At 46.2% G+C, this 12018-nt stretch overlaps 5 protein-coding genes across 5 annotated transcripts; 4 read left to right on the top strand and 1 right to left on the bottom strand.

Moving 5' to 3' along the window:
* Positions 1-256: 256 nt before the first annotated feature.
* On the top strand, positions 257-1335 carry N7479_010330 (SDR family NAD(P)-dependent oxidoreductase; the record flags this gene model as incomplete). The annotated part of the gene is made up of 3 exons (XM_057258021.1): positions 257-683; positions 800-1122; positions 1189-1335. 3 exons carry the CDS (start codon positions 257-259, stop codon positions 1333-1335), a joined length of 897 nt encoding a protein of 298 aa, XP_057105479.1.
* A 708-nt stretch (positions 1336-2043) lies between these two features.
* On the top strand, positions 2044-3307 carry N7479_010329 (uncharacterized protein; the record flags this gene model as incomplete). The annotated part of the gene is made up of 2 exons (XM_057258020.1): positions 2044-2080; positions 2244-3307. The coding sequence occupies 2 exons, from the start codon at positions 2044-2046 to the stop codon at positions 3305-3307; spliced, it is 1101 nt and encodes a 366-aa protein (XP_057105478.1).
* A 1538-nt stretch (positions 3308-4845) lies between these two features.
* On the top strand, positions 4846-6626 carry N7479_010328 (uncharacterized protein; the record flags this gene model as incomplete). The annotated part of the gene is made up of 3 exons (XM_057258019.1): positions 4846-5106; positions 5175-5924; positions 5979-6626. 3 exons carry the CDS (start codon positions 4846-4848, stop codon positions 6624-6626), a joined length of 1659 nt encoding a protein of 552 aa, XP_057105477.1.
* A 245-nt stretch (positions 6627-6871) lies between these two features.
* Positions 6872-7898, bottom strand: N7479_010327 (uncharacterized protein; the record flags this gene model as incomplete). The annotated part of the gene is made up of 2 exons (XM_057258018.1): positions 6872-7327; positions 7383-7898. The coding sequence occupies 2 exons, from the start codon at positions 7896-7898 to the stop codon at positions 6872-6874; spliced, it is 972 nt and encodes a 323-aa protein (XP_057105476.1).
* Positions 7899-9246: 1348 nt separating this feature from the next.
* On the top strand, positions 9247-11258 carry N7479_010326 (putative MFS hexose transporter; the record flags this gene model as incomplete). Its single annotated transcript, XM_057258017.1, has 9 exons — positions 9247-9413; positions 9471-9596; positions 9645-9748; positions 9803-9949; positions 10002-10112; positions 10171-10502; positions 10553-10655; positions 10713-10950; positions 11006-11258. The coding sequence occupies 9 exons, from the start codon at positions 9247-9249 to the stop codon at positions 11256-11258; spliced, it is 1581 nt and encodes a 526-aa protein (XP_057105475.1).
* Positions 11259-12018: the final 760 nt, after the last annotated feature.

The raw sequence follows: 12018 nt of genomic DNA, 5'->3' as shown, positions 1-12018 counted from the left end.
AGGCAGCGTTTCGGTGTATATATATATGTATATATATGTGTATTTTGACATGACTTGTACATAACCAGATAACGGAGATCATGTTATCATTACCTTCATCGGCGGAAAGTTGTACAACTCACGGTCGATTTCGCCATCAACAATACCCCGCAATATACTTCTCCGCAATCGGTCGATCTACATAACCATTCTCACAACCATCCCCGGTCTTCCTCCTTCCTATCCATTCGCATCTACTTAGTATAAACCGACTAGTATGACCGAAGTCAAAATAGACCAAGCTATCTTCTCCCAATCCTCAGGTAAAACGGTCCTGATAACAGGTGCTGCGCGCGGCATCGGAGCCGCAACCGCCATCCTATTCAACTCTCACGGTGCCAATGTCGTCCTCGCCGACCTTCCTCAATTACGAGACAGCGCCGAAGAAGTCATTCAGAAACAGATGAAATTCTCAAACCGCGCGATATTCGTCCCTACCAATATCGTCAACTGGGCAGAGCTAACAGCATGTTTCGAAACGGCAATCACCACCTTTGGTAGGATCGACATTGTCGTAGCTAACGCAGGTATCATGGAGTCCGAGTCCGTCCTGGACATGGATAATGTGGATGAGAATGGACATCTTCTGGAGAGTTTGGAGGCGGGACGGGTCATTGATGTCAATCTGAAAGGAACATTGAACAGTAAATTTTCCCATGATCTTCAATCGTTAATCTCAAGTTGAGTCCGGATTTCAGCTTGCTTGCATACTGACAATTTGCAGCTCTTCGCTTGGGATTACACTATATGAAATCTTCAGCATCGACCACTCCAGGCCCCCAACTGACAAAGTCAATCTTGCTAGTTGCATCCACATCCAGTTATTTTGGTGGAACGGGTGTAGCCGCCTATATCGCATCGAAGCACGGTGTGCTAGGTCTTCTGCGTGCTTGTCAGAGTGTTGCGCACGGATACGGTGTCCGGGTCAATGCTGTCGCACCGTTTTTGACACCAACTCACATCACTGCGGGCTTTGTGGATAGATGGTCTGAGGCGGGTCTTGAAAAGAATACTCCGGATGGAGTGGCAGACGCTATTGCCTTTGTGTCTTTGGATGAAAAGCGGCATGGGGAGAGTGTTTTGGTGAGAGATATATATTGTAAGGAATACCTAGTTGGTATGAAGCTAATGATCTTTTCATATGGTTAGGTTGCTGGTAAGTATCTCCGAGAGCTTGAGGAGCCTAGGGCTGGGCTTTTGCCTTTGTGGTTGGGGGAAGATCTTACGGATTTTATGAGTCGGGCGATGCAGTTCTTTGTTAGTATCGGGGGATATGTCTTGCCGAAGAAGTATTAGAATCTCTTACATCCGCTGAACCTCGAGTTATGTGTATTGAAATTGCTAGAAGTCCCATGACCCCTGCGCGTAAACGTCTTAGTCGAGTGGGATTCCCCAACAACGAACATTTTGTACGATGTCAGGGTTGCAGAGGAACTTGGCAGCACATCTAGTATGTAACTAGTATGTTCATATGAGAAGGATCACAATTGCTAGGTTCCAGGTAGAAAATCCGTATGGGTTCTGTTGTTGTGCCCATGCGAACTCAGCCAGCAGGACCAATGTAGTTTATAGTCACGTGGCTAGCATGTCGAAAATCCGACTAGGAAAACTTGGGAGAAAATAATGGGAACTCCCAATTCCACAGTCTGGAGCGTCATGGTATCTTTACTGTCTTACTTGGTATCTTACTTGGCCTTACTAGTAGTATGTACATAGCATTTTGTTGATCCACTTAAGGCAAAGCGAAGCGAGCCGAGAATCCTGGATCCACCGAACTTGCGGGTCTTAACGGAGTAAAAGGGAGGAAACAAAGATACCTATACAACTTAATCGTGTTGGTTACTACCCCGTAGTATCGACAAGACTTGGGGAAAAGAAAAAAGAGAGAGAGCAAGCTATCTCTCTACAGCCCTAAACTATCAAACAGGTCCACGTGACTACTATCTCGGGAGTTTCTGGGTCACCAACAACCCCTATCTCATAATATGGCTCGACAGCTCCACAATGGTGACCAGGGGACTCTGGAACTTGCATGTCAATGGTATGTACTTTCCCCACTGACCAAACCCTGGTGGTTAACGCCATTGTAGGGAAATGGTACCGTTACTTCCACCCTCCCCGTGGACAGTCTTCATCCCCAGACACGCCAACAACACTAAATGCTATCCACCAAATTCTTTCAAGATCCAACAAATTCAAATTAGATCCTGTCCCATTTCCGACACCGCTTCATTTTCAACTCGATTATGTCTATACCATTGATGAAGATGCCGGTCATTTTACAGTCACCCATTGGGAAAGCGTGAATGAGGCTCTATACCCAAGAATCCGACGTGCGACGTTGGCCAGCATTCGAGAGACATCGCTCAGTACAATAGACACGCTGCTTGATGATGTGCTGGAAGTGCCTAGGTACAAGAATTACTCACTGGGTGATTTAAGTGACGAAACCGATGTGCAACATCTATTGAATTCATTCCACATTAAGCCCAGTGTCCCCGCGCGGCTAAACGAGCTACAATTTCAGCTCTTTACAGACTTTATTTTCACATGGCGATTTTATTTCGACGCCACTTCTACCTGGGAAAGCTCGTTTCCCATTTTCGCCGCCTTTGCTATTGGACTATTACGTATCGCAGCATGGGACTTTGAAGTTCGAAACATGGACACTGAGGACCTGCCGATCACATTTTCAACCCTTCCAGAATGGAAAGCACCTGCCGACAATGTATTCTGGTTCCACAAATATTTGATCGTGTGCTGCACCACCGACCAAATTAGTGCTTCGCTGGCTAAGAAAGCAACTGATTTTGCATCCCGCAATAACAACCGCGCAGGGACTGTTCACGGAATAGTCATTCCAATACGTCATATCGCACTTTTTGAGATTCGCAATGGCGATCTACTTCATTCTCCCCCTATTCCTCTTGTTACCAATACTTCCGCAATGTCTTGCTCCCCCGGATTCAAGATATTAACGTATATATTCACTTCAAATCACCGGGCTGGATATTCAGCGCAGTCTGAAGAGTATTGGGGAGTTACAATACCCACAGAGCTATTCGACATGATAATTAATGCATCCACGCCGAGAGATCTGGTCTCAATGGCGCAGTCGTCTATTTTGGTTGAGAAATGGTATTACTCTTCTATTCCACAAATTCACGGCCTCAGTATCCGCGACTTTGCCCTCTCAATACCATGTTGCGGCAAGCGAAATACATCGGGTGCCCTTGGGGTTTTCTGCTCGATCTGCTATGCTTGGTAACATAAGGAATGTGCACAGCTGTCCTCCCATATGCCCTCTGACACTAATAGATATATATGTTCTGATTGTCAAGAGAACAGGCCTTGTACTGCTCTTGACATGGGTGGCATTCACCAAAATTACCGTGAAACGCGGAAACGGAAGGCATGCAGTGTAGTTCATGGTGACAAAACAAAGGATTTTCTGTTGCGATTTTCCAAGCCATCCTCTAGGAGGCCAGAATTACAGCGAATCCGAAACCTCCGCCAGCCTCCTCCACGAAATGCCGACTACACAATATTCTTCGGTGGGGTGTTTTCAGGTCTTGGATATGAATTTGATTAGTAGCCCGATTTATTGTTTACATAGTAAGAGGGAGAAGCTGGGAGACTGAGGAAGGATAAACTAGAAAGTATGCTTATGCGTGGGATTTGAGCTTGTGGCCGTGTCAGTTAACCCACGTGAGGCTAGAATCCCGTAAAATCACCGTCTCTACTCCGTAGGACGCGACCCTCTTCTATACTAGCTCCTTTGACTGTTTCTCAGCCCCCAATTGCCAAGGTCGCTAGTACATATTGCGTGTTTCTCCGGATTACCCCACCTCTACTCCGGACAGTGGGTTTACAATATATATCACATTATACTCCGTACAGGGGTAACCAAAATCGGTTAGTTATTTCATTTATTATTGATACTCAGGTAGTCACCCCTACAGCGAATAAATAGTCAATGCGAGACGAGCGTAGAAGTAGCACGATCAGCCGTAGGCATCTATCTACGTGCTGCCAATACCTATATGCTGCTGATCAAGATGTTTTGAACGGCTTCACTTCTTTGTCTATTGTTGAATTACGATTAACTCATTAGTTGCTATGTTAGATCTGTGAATCTACACTTTCAACCCTAAAATTCAAAGTTCAAAGTATTAACTACCGTTTCAACCAGAATGTATGTTATGCTACATGTTTTCCATTCATGTCATTTATATATAGATTCTAGGGTACAACCTTCTTCAAGACACCATCACAAGCTAAGTTAGTCAAGTCCACACAGCAAAGCTCCTTACGTCATATCATGCACGGAATGCTCGTTGCACATACATCATCGACAACTCACAAGGGGTGAAGAGCCTGGAATGTCAACTATGGTAAGGCCCTGGCGCCCTTTAGCCCGTCATTCCTCGGGGACTAGCTCTAATATTCCCCCGGGATAGAAGGTTTAAATAAGAATATGTCATATTTCGGATTAATTGCAACGCAGTTACTATGTATCCCTTCTTTTGTGGAATCCGTCTAAACGCTCCTTCGTAGGTTTCCCGATGACCAAGGGGTGGATGGGGAGCTCGTATTACCCCAATGACTGTAGCGCTTCTATCCCACGTTTGTGTAGGTGACTTTGTCATGCTAGCTATGAAATCTGCCCCGAGAATCATTGTTAAGTTTCGATTGATGCCTCAATCGATCTCGGATATCATAGTATCCCGATTCCCATGAGGAACGACAGTTCATCGACAAGTATATATACCACGAGACGGCTTTCTGTGGCCAGAATCAACACAAATGGGACGACATTCAATATCCGAAGAAATTTACGATAATGAGTCTAAAATCAACTTTGGTGTACCGGACAGCGTCCGAAGCGTGGACGATATGTCGCAGAACCCGGCACTTGGGAGCTCAATCCAACTATTTGAACGCGAACCATCACCTGAAGAACAACGAAGACGATTCGAAGTGCGAGAATGGCTTGTCTTTATCTCTATCGTTATCCTGACAATGATGGATTCGTTCAATGCAACCATTTTGATCCCAGCCTTACCCGTATGTCATGTAATATCTCAGAGTGCTATTTTCTATACATAAGAAAGCTGACTAGTTCCTCAATCCAGGACCTGGCAAACAAATTCGCAAAACCACTAGCAAGCACATTCTGGGTTAACACGGTATACCTTCTTTTCGGCGCAAGCAGCCAACTTTACTTCACAATGATGAGCGAAGTCTTCAGCCATGGACCCGTATGGATCATCGCCGTAGTCCTCGCGACAATCGGCACAGGGATCTGCTGCGGCTCTATGAGTCTTGTGGAACTAATAATTGGCCGCATGATCCAGGGCATCGGCGGCGGCGGCGCAATGAGTCTATGCTTCGTGATAATGACCGAGACAGCGCCCGAATCCATCCACTCACGGTATTCATGCTATATCCTGCTGACGCGCATGTGTGGCGGAATTCTGGGTCCCATTGTCGGAAGCTTATTTGTCGATAATGCTAATTGGAGGTGGGCGTTTTATTTCAACTTCATTTTCTGCGCGCTAGGTTTGCTGGCTATTCCGTTTGCTCTGGATCTTCGCGCATTGAAACATATCCCGCTGCGCAAATTGCGCATTTTAGATTGGTCGGGGATTACGTTGGCCTTTCTAGGTCTCGGGTCTATACTAGTTGGTCTTTCTTGGGGCGGGAGCTCTCGTCGCTGGAGAGACTGGCAGACGATTGTGCCTTTTGCGGTGGGCGCTGTGATTCTTCTTGCACTTCTCATTTATGAGTCCAAGTGGGCTCTGCACCCGCAGTTTGGGAGGAGGGTATTTCGGTCGAGGATGATGATTATGACACATCTAGGGTGCTTTTTGCATGGATTTGTGGTTAGTACACATTTCCTTTACATTTGGTTCATATTGTCTGACATACCAGTTTAGGTCTTTGCTCATTTGCAATTCTTCCCATTATTTTTCATTTCCACTCATTATATGTCTCCCACCTTATCAAGCATCACCTTGCTAGCTATGATTGGGATTGCGATTGCACCAGCTACAGTCGTTGGTGTGATTCTCGCAAAAGAGTCAAGATGTACCCAGTGGATCATATCTGGTGGTTGGGTCTTGACTGCCCTTTCAAGTGGATGCTCCATCCTCTTGGATAGCTCCACGCCGACCGTTGCGTGGGTATTTTTGTTATTCACAGTAGGCCTTGGACACGGTCTGTTGCTTTCGAGTTATAATGTTCGCATCCAGAATCTGCCCAAAGATGAGGATTCTTCCCTGTCGACTCTGCCAACAACCATGGCATACTACATGCAAGCTTGGGGTATGGCAGTCGCGGTCCCTGTCGGGGGAGTTGTATTATTGAACGTATTCGGCAATGGACTTGCAAATGTTGGACTGAATCGAGATATAGTAAACTCTGCCAACGGATACCTCATTCTGATGAAAGATGTCAGCATGAGCAGTAAACAGAAAGAGGCTGTTACAATTCTGTCGGTCGCGGCATTTCAAGCGGTATGGGATCTCATCACGGGCGTGGCGATAGTCGGGGGGATTTCGTCTGCTTTCCTATGGCGAAAATAAATCATGTGAATAGTAAATGTGTCAGAAATGGAGGACATTGGCGATTATTACTATATTTGTCGCGTCGCGGATGTCTCAAAGTAACACGGCCAGCTAACCTAATAGCGTATAAGGCAATGACAGACAATGCAAGGCTAGGAAGACAACGCTATCAAACTCTGGTAAGAGTAAGTCGGATTTCAGGCTAAAGGCTAATTTGACATACGAATGAAGTGCGTTCACTCGGCTAGGATAAAGGTCGGCAATTAGGCTGACATGGGCATGGGTTGTCCGGTGATGTTCACGAGCCTCTCTACCTCACTCTCACTCCATCCATTTTTTGCATCTTTCAGCCTCTCCGGAAGAACAAACTCTCGCTTCCCTGTTATTTTCCAACCAGGCAGCCTGTCTTTGCCAAGCAGCTCTAGTGTCTTCTTCTCGACAAGACTGTATTCGGAGGGCTCATCCCGGTCAAAATTAAAAGGCTGTTTCAAGGCCACTGGTGGGTTGGTAATCACGCGTGGATGTCTCAAGCTGTTGACAGAGATAGAATGAAACATCAAAGGATGGAGAAGAATGACATCGCCCACCTTACCGGTCGCCTGGTGGAATTCGCTGCAATTCTTTACAACATCCGTATAAAAGGGCGTATCCGTTTGTTTTCCAGCAGGCTCTTGGCCGCGGGGGTACATATATGGTGACACACCCTCAGGGTTATCGTACTAGAAAGCCGAGTCAGAAAGACGTAGAAGTAGAACAAGAGGTTTGGCCACATACCAAATGCTGAGCAGCATATTTCATCGCCTCAGGGCAGATCATAGTGCCACCCGCACGTTCCTGGATATCTGTAAATAGGGGTATAACGAGTAGACCCTGTTCAGGCGAATCAAGATAATGGGTAAAGAAGTCGCCATCGACATGCCACCCCTTCAGGTCAGCAGGATGGGGCCATGTACCCTCGGATTCAGGCGAGCCGAGATTGACAATCAGTGCATCGTTCCAGGCGGCTGAATTTGGGGCTACACGGTCTTCGCCCCCGAGAAGCTCGCAGATGGCGGCCCATGCCTTGGGGGCGAAGGTCCTGGCTGGCTCTTCCTTGGTGTCGCCCATGTGGGTAACTTCAGTTGTCCATGTTGACTTGTCCACCGGTGACACACCGAGCCTAGTCCACACATCGCCTGCCCATTCGGTTGCTTTCTCCTGAGAGAAACACTCCGGTAGACGCAAGTACCCATGTTTCATGAAGTGATCGATTTGCTCTTGTGAGAGTTTGTAGTTGGGTTTGGCTGCCATAGTGTCTAGGTCTTCCGAAGTGGAGCTTTAGTATTAGCCCATAGTTTTAATAATGAGATATGATACCTGCAAGTGATCAATTACTTACTTTGGGAAGATGCCTTGTTTTTAAGCGAGTGAATGGGTTCCTTTCTGCCGATAATTTAGATTTGACCAATGATATGTGATTCCTTCTGTCCTTAATTTGAGACAGTCACTAGTATGAGACTGAAAGTAGGAAGCGGTGAACTCGGGCTATAAGCTTTGAACTATTATTGATATTTTGTACTGCTTCTTCAAAAGATGGCGTTGCTTGGACCTGAACAAGATTTCTGAGAAAATATCTAATAAACGGCGTTGCCAATTTATTAATTCTCCGGTTAAAATGTTCAGCCCGGCCTAGTACGTCTTTTCCCCGCAAATCAAGAATTGCTCCCCTTCCCCTCCCAACTGCCCCTGCACTTCTTGGCATCACAGCTCATACCACCTCACTTGTCTCCATGTGGCGTCCAGGCTAATTTGATTACTCAATTGGGTACGGGGAATTTCACCCGGACCCTAAACGTGTTTGGTATGCAGAGAAGCGCCCAACACGAAGTATCCAAAATCTTGATCGGGAACAGAAGCTTACACCTTAAGTGAACATGGAGCAATATCTGTCAATTATATTTATGCCCTTGACTTTCTCCAGGTTTATCTATTTGCGGGCCTCGGCCCGTCCAACCCACAAGACTGTGGGGAAGAACAACTTTCGACTATCCAAAGAAATACTCCTAAAATGGGGGTACCCAAGTAAGCAAAGGGATTTGGATCACACCGGGTATATAGACCACTTGTTACCAATCACAACGCTGCGTCAGGATGTGGAACCCGTGCCCAGGCGATATTAGCCTGGGCCTGATACCCCGTGGACCTAAAAGCCGGGGATGGACCCTTGTCACTCGACTAGCGTCCCCTATAAGGCAAGCTTGGTCTAACAAGCCCCTAATCTGGCTAGTCCGTGCATAAATCAACATCTCTAGTTTCGGCGCTGGGCACGATCGGTCCTAGCGTCTCGAGAAACACTCGCGTTTCTTCTTCAGTTCTGTTTCTCCCGATATGCGTCTCTATCGCAAACGCTAACCTGGGGAAAGCTGTCGGCTTACACAGGTCAGCCGAGACACCAACTACCGTATTAACCGGTTAATATCACAATGTAATCTCCCGAGGATGGCAAATTTGAATTGCTTAAAAAGTCTGGGGAGCCCCCCTCTCCCCCTATCTCTGCATTCCTCTGTTTTTTGTGTCACAAGCTTGGTGGACATCTCAATTTTCTACCTAGATACTTTAACTGTACACTGCATTCGTCTAAGCAGACTCCACAGCCAACATGGGTATCGCTGTTGGAGCGTCGACTCTTAAGTCCGACTTGGACGCGACTAATGCTCAAAGCCCTGAGCTAGAGCAGGTCAACTGGTGGCAAGATCCTGGTATGCGCAAGCTCTATTTCTGGGCTGCCGTGCTTTGTGTCGCTTCTGCCACTACTGGATACGATGGGTGAGCATCATCGTTCTTTGGTTGACTATGTATTTGAGCTGACACAGCCTTGCGCAGAATGATGCTTAACACCTCCCAGAATTTGGATACATGGCAAGAATACTTCAACCATCCCAATGGCGCTGAGCTCGGGTTGATGAATGCAATCTATCAAATTGGAAGTCTTGCCAGTTTCCCTTTCGTGTAAGTTATTCTGTACTGAATACAATGGAAGGTCGCTGACTCGAATAGTCCCTTCATCGCTGATCGATGGGGTCGCAAGATTCCCATCATGATCGGATGTGTTTTGATGATTTTGGGTGGCTTGCTTGGTGCATTCTGCACAAACTACGGAAGTAAGCTTGACCATTCTACATGCTCGGATCATTACATTTACTAATCGTACCCAGTGTATGTCGCCGGTCGATTGCTCCTCGGTTTCGGCAACAGTCTAGCCCAAATGGCATCCCCAGTCCTACTCAGTGAAATCTGCCACCCCCAACACCGTGGAAAGGTCACCGCTATCTATAACTGTTTGTGGAATCTTGGTGCACTAGGTACGCATCTTTCTGGCCAGCCTCCCGACACTGGTATGCTGACTGAGTCTAGTTGTGGCATGGATTGCATGGGGAACGATGTATATCCCCAACGATTGGTCATGGCGCAGTTTGACTATCCTTCAAATCTTCCCTGCTGCCATTCAGATCGTCTTCATCTGGTGTAAGTTTCCATTTCCTTTCTTGTGCTGGACTGGGTCCAGGTGGCTGACCGTGATTAGGGGTCCCGGAATCTCCCCGTTGGCTCGTCTCAAAGGAGCGGTACGAGGAAGCATTGGACACACTTGCCTATTACCACGGAAATGGAGATAAAAATAACGCCACCGTTCAGTTCGAGTACCGTGAGATTAAGGAGACTATCAGCTTGGAGATGCGGTTCCAAAAGAACAGCAGCTACTTGGACTTCATGAGAACTAAGGGTAACCGTTACCGTTTGGCAATTTTGGTTTCTCTTGGAATCATTTCCCAATACAGTGGCAATGCCTTGTTCAGCAACTACACCAATCTGATCTACAACAGTATGGGTATTACTGAACAAACCAAGAAGATTCCCGTTCGTTTCCCTTTGCCCTCTGTCGAATGACCCCTGCTGACGTTTGATAGCTCAATGGTGGACAAACCCTACTCAGTCTGGTTGTCAGTGTTTCTAGTGCATTCTTCGTTGACCGAGTCGGACGGCGACCTCTTTTCTTGATTTCCACAGTTGGTATGTGCCATCATCCTCGATGATAATTTTACCGAGTTACTGACCTTTTCCTCTTAGGAATGGTTCTCATGTTCCTCGCATGGACCGTCGTTTCCTCCGTCTACGAAAGAACCCAAGATGTCAAGTCTGCCGGCTACCCACAAGTCGTCTTTGTCTGGCTCTTCTCTGTTTTCTACGCCATTGCCTGGTCGGGGCTCCTCGTCGCCTACTCAATCGAGATCTTGCCCTACCGCCTGCGCGCCAAGGGCGTTATGATTATGAACTTGACAGTGCAGGCATCTCTGGTTCTCGGAAAGTAAGTTGTATTCAATATAGCTACCTGCTATTTGGACGAAAACTGATCGTCTTAGTTACACCAACCCAATTGCGTGGGAGAACCTTCCTCACCACTGGAATCTATCGCTGATCTACACTATTTGGATTTTCATTGAGCTTTGCTTCGTCTACTTCTTCTATGTTGAGACCCGGGGTCCCACTCTCGAGGAGCTGGCTAAGATCTTCGATGGTGATGATGCCGCTGTGGCACATGTTGATCTCCAGCAGGTTGAGAAGGAGATTGCAATCACTGAGAAGGAATCACCTGAGTATAGGGAACATGCTTGATTGTGTGTTAGTGTCAAAATATACCCATTTGCAGGGCATAGCTTGGTGCCGATTGTCGTCAGACAAAATCTATTTGCTTTACTCAGCTTGAATTAAGTTGATAATACTTTATTTGATTCTATGTTATAATCTGATCTATTTAATCTAAAATGATATTAAGAACGGTATACTGAGAAGCCTTTCTAATGTCTTTTTGATGTCATTTTAATATAGGAACTTCCCAATTATTTGTTCGTGCCGTTACCCTGGCATAATCCAAAATGTATTCAAGAAGTTTGCCCACTGGTGGTATGCGATCGTCAATATATCCTGGTCCATGTTCATTATTTCGATGTCTCCATTATTTTGATGTCTTGACATACTTATGTCTATTCCTTTCGTAAAACTAATCAATCAGGAACAGTATTGGATTTTTCATTCCACAAGCGTTGACTCTACAGACTTGTCAGCAATTTCTAGGCCCCCTCCTAGTTCTTGTGGTCGGATAGCCACTTATGCTTTCCATTCCCTTTGCAGCTGAGGAAGACTAGAGGCAATGGTTCTGATAGAGGCATGTATTAATGTTTGCTCTTCAAATTGTAGACATACATGTTAGTGCATATCAATAGTCAATGCGGCGACTTGGGTTTCTATCCGTAATACATTAAATAAATATATTACGAATATCTTCAGAATCGTTACTAACAACAAGTTCGAACTATCAGATCTAGTCAGTATCAGCCCTCATATGTAGATGGTAGTATCGTTCTCATGCCTCTCG

The sequence above is a fragment of the Penicillium vulpinum genome (genome assembly GCF_028829585.1).
Source record: "Penicillium vulpinum strain IBT 29486 chromosome Unknown utg000004l_segment0_segment0, whole genome shotgun sequence".
In the NCBI taxonomy this organism is placed as follows: Eukaryota; Fungi; Ascomycota; class Eurotiomycetes; order Eurotiales; family Aspergillaceae; genus Penicillium; species Penicillium vulpinum.
The sequence above is the reverse complement of the archived record's forward strand: the minus strand, read 5'-3'. Positions and strand labels throughout refer to the sequence as shown.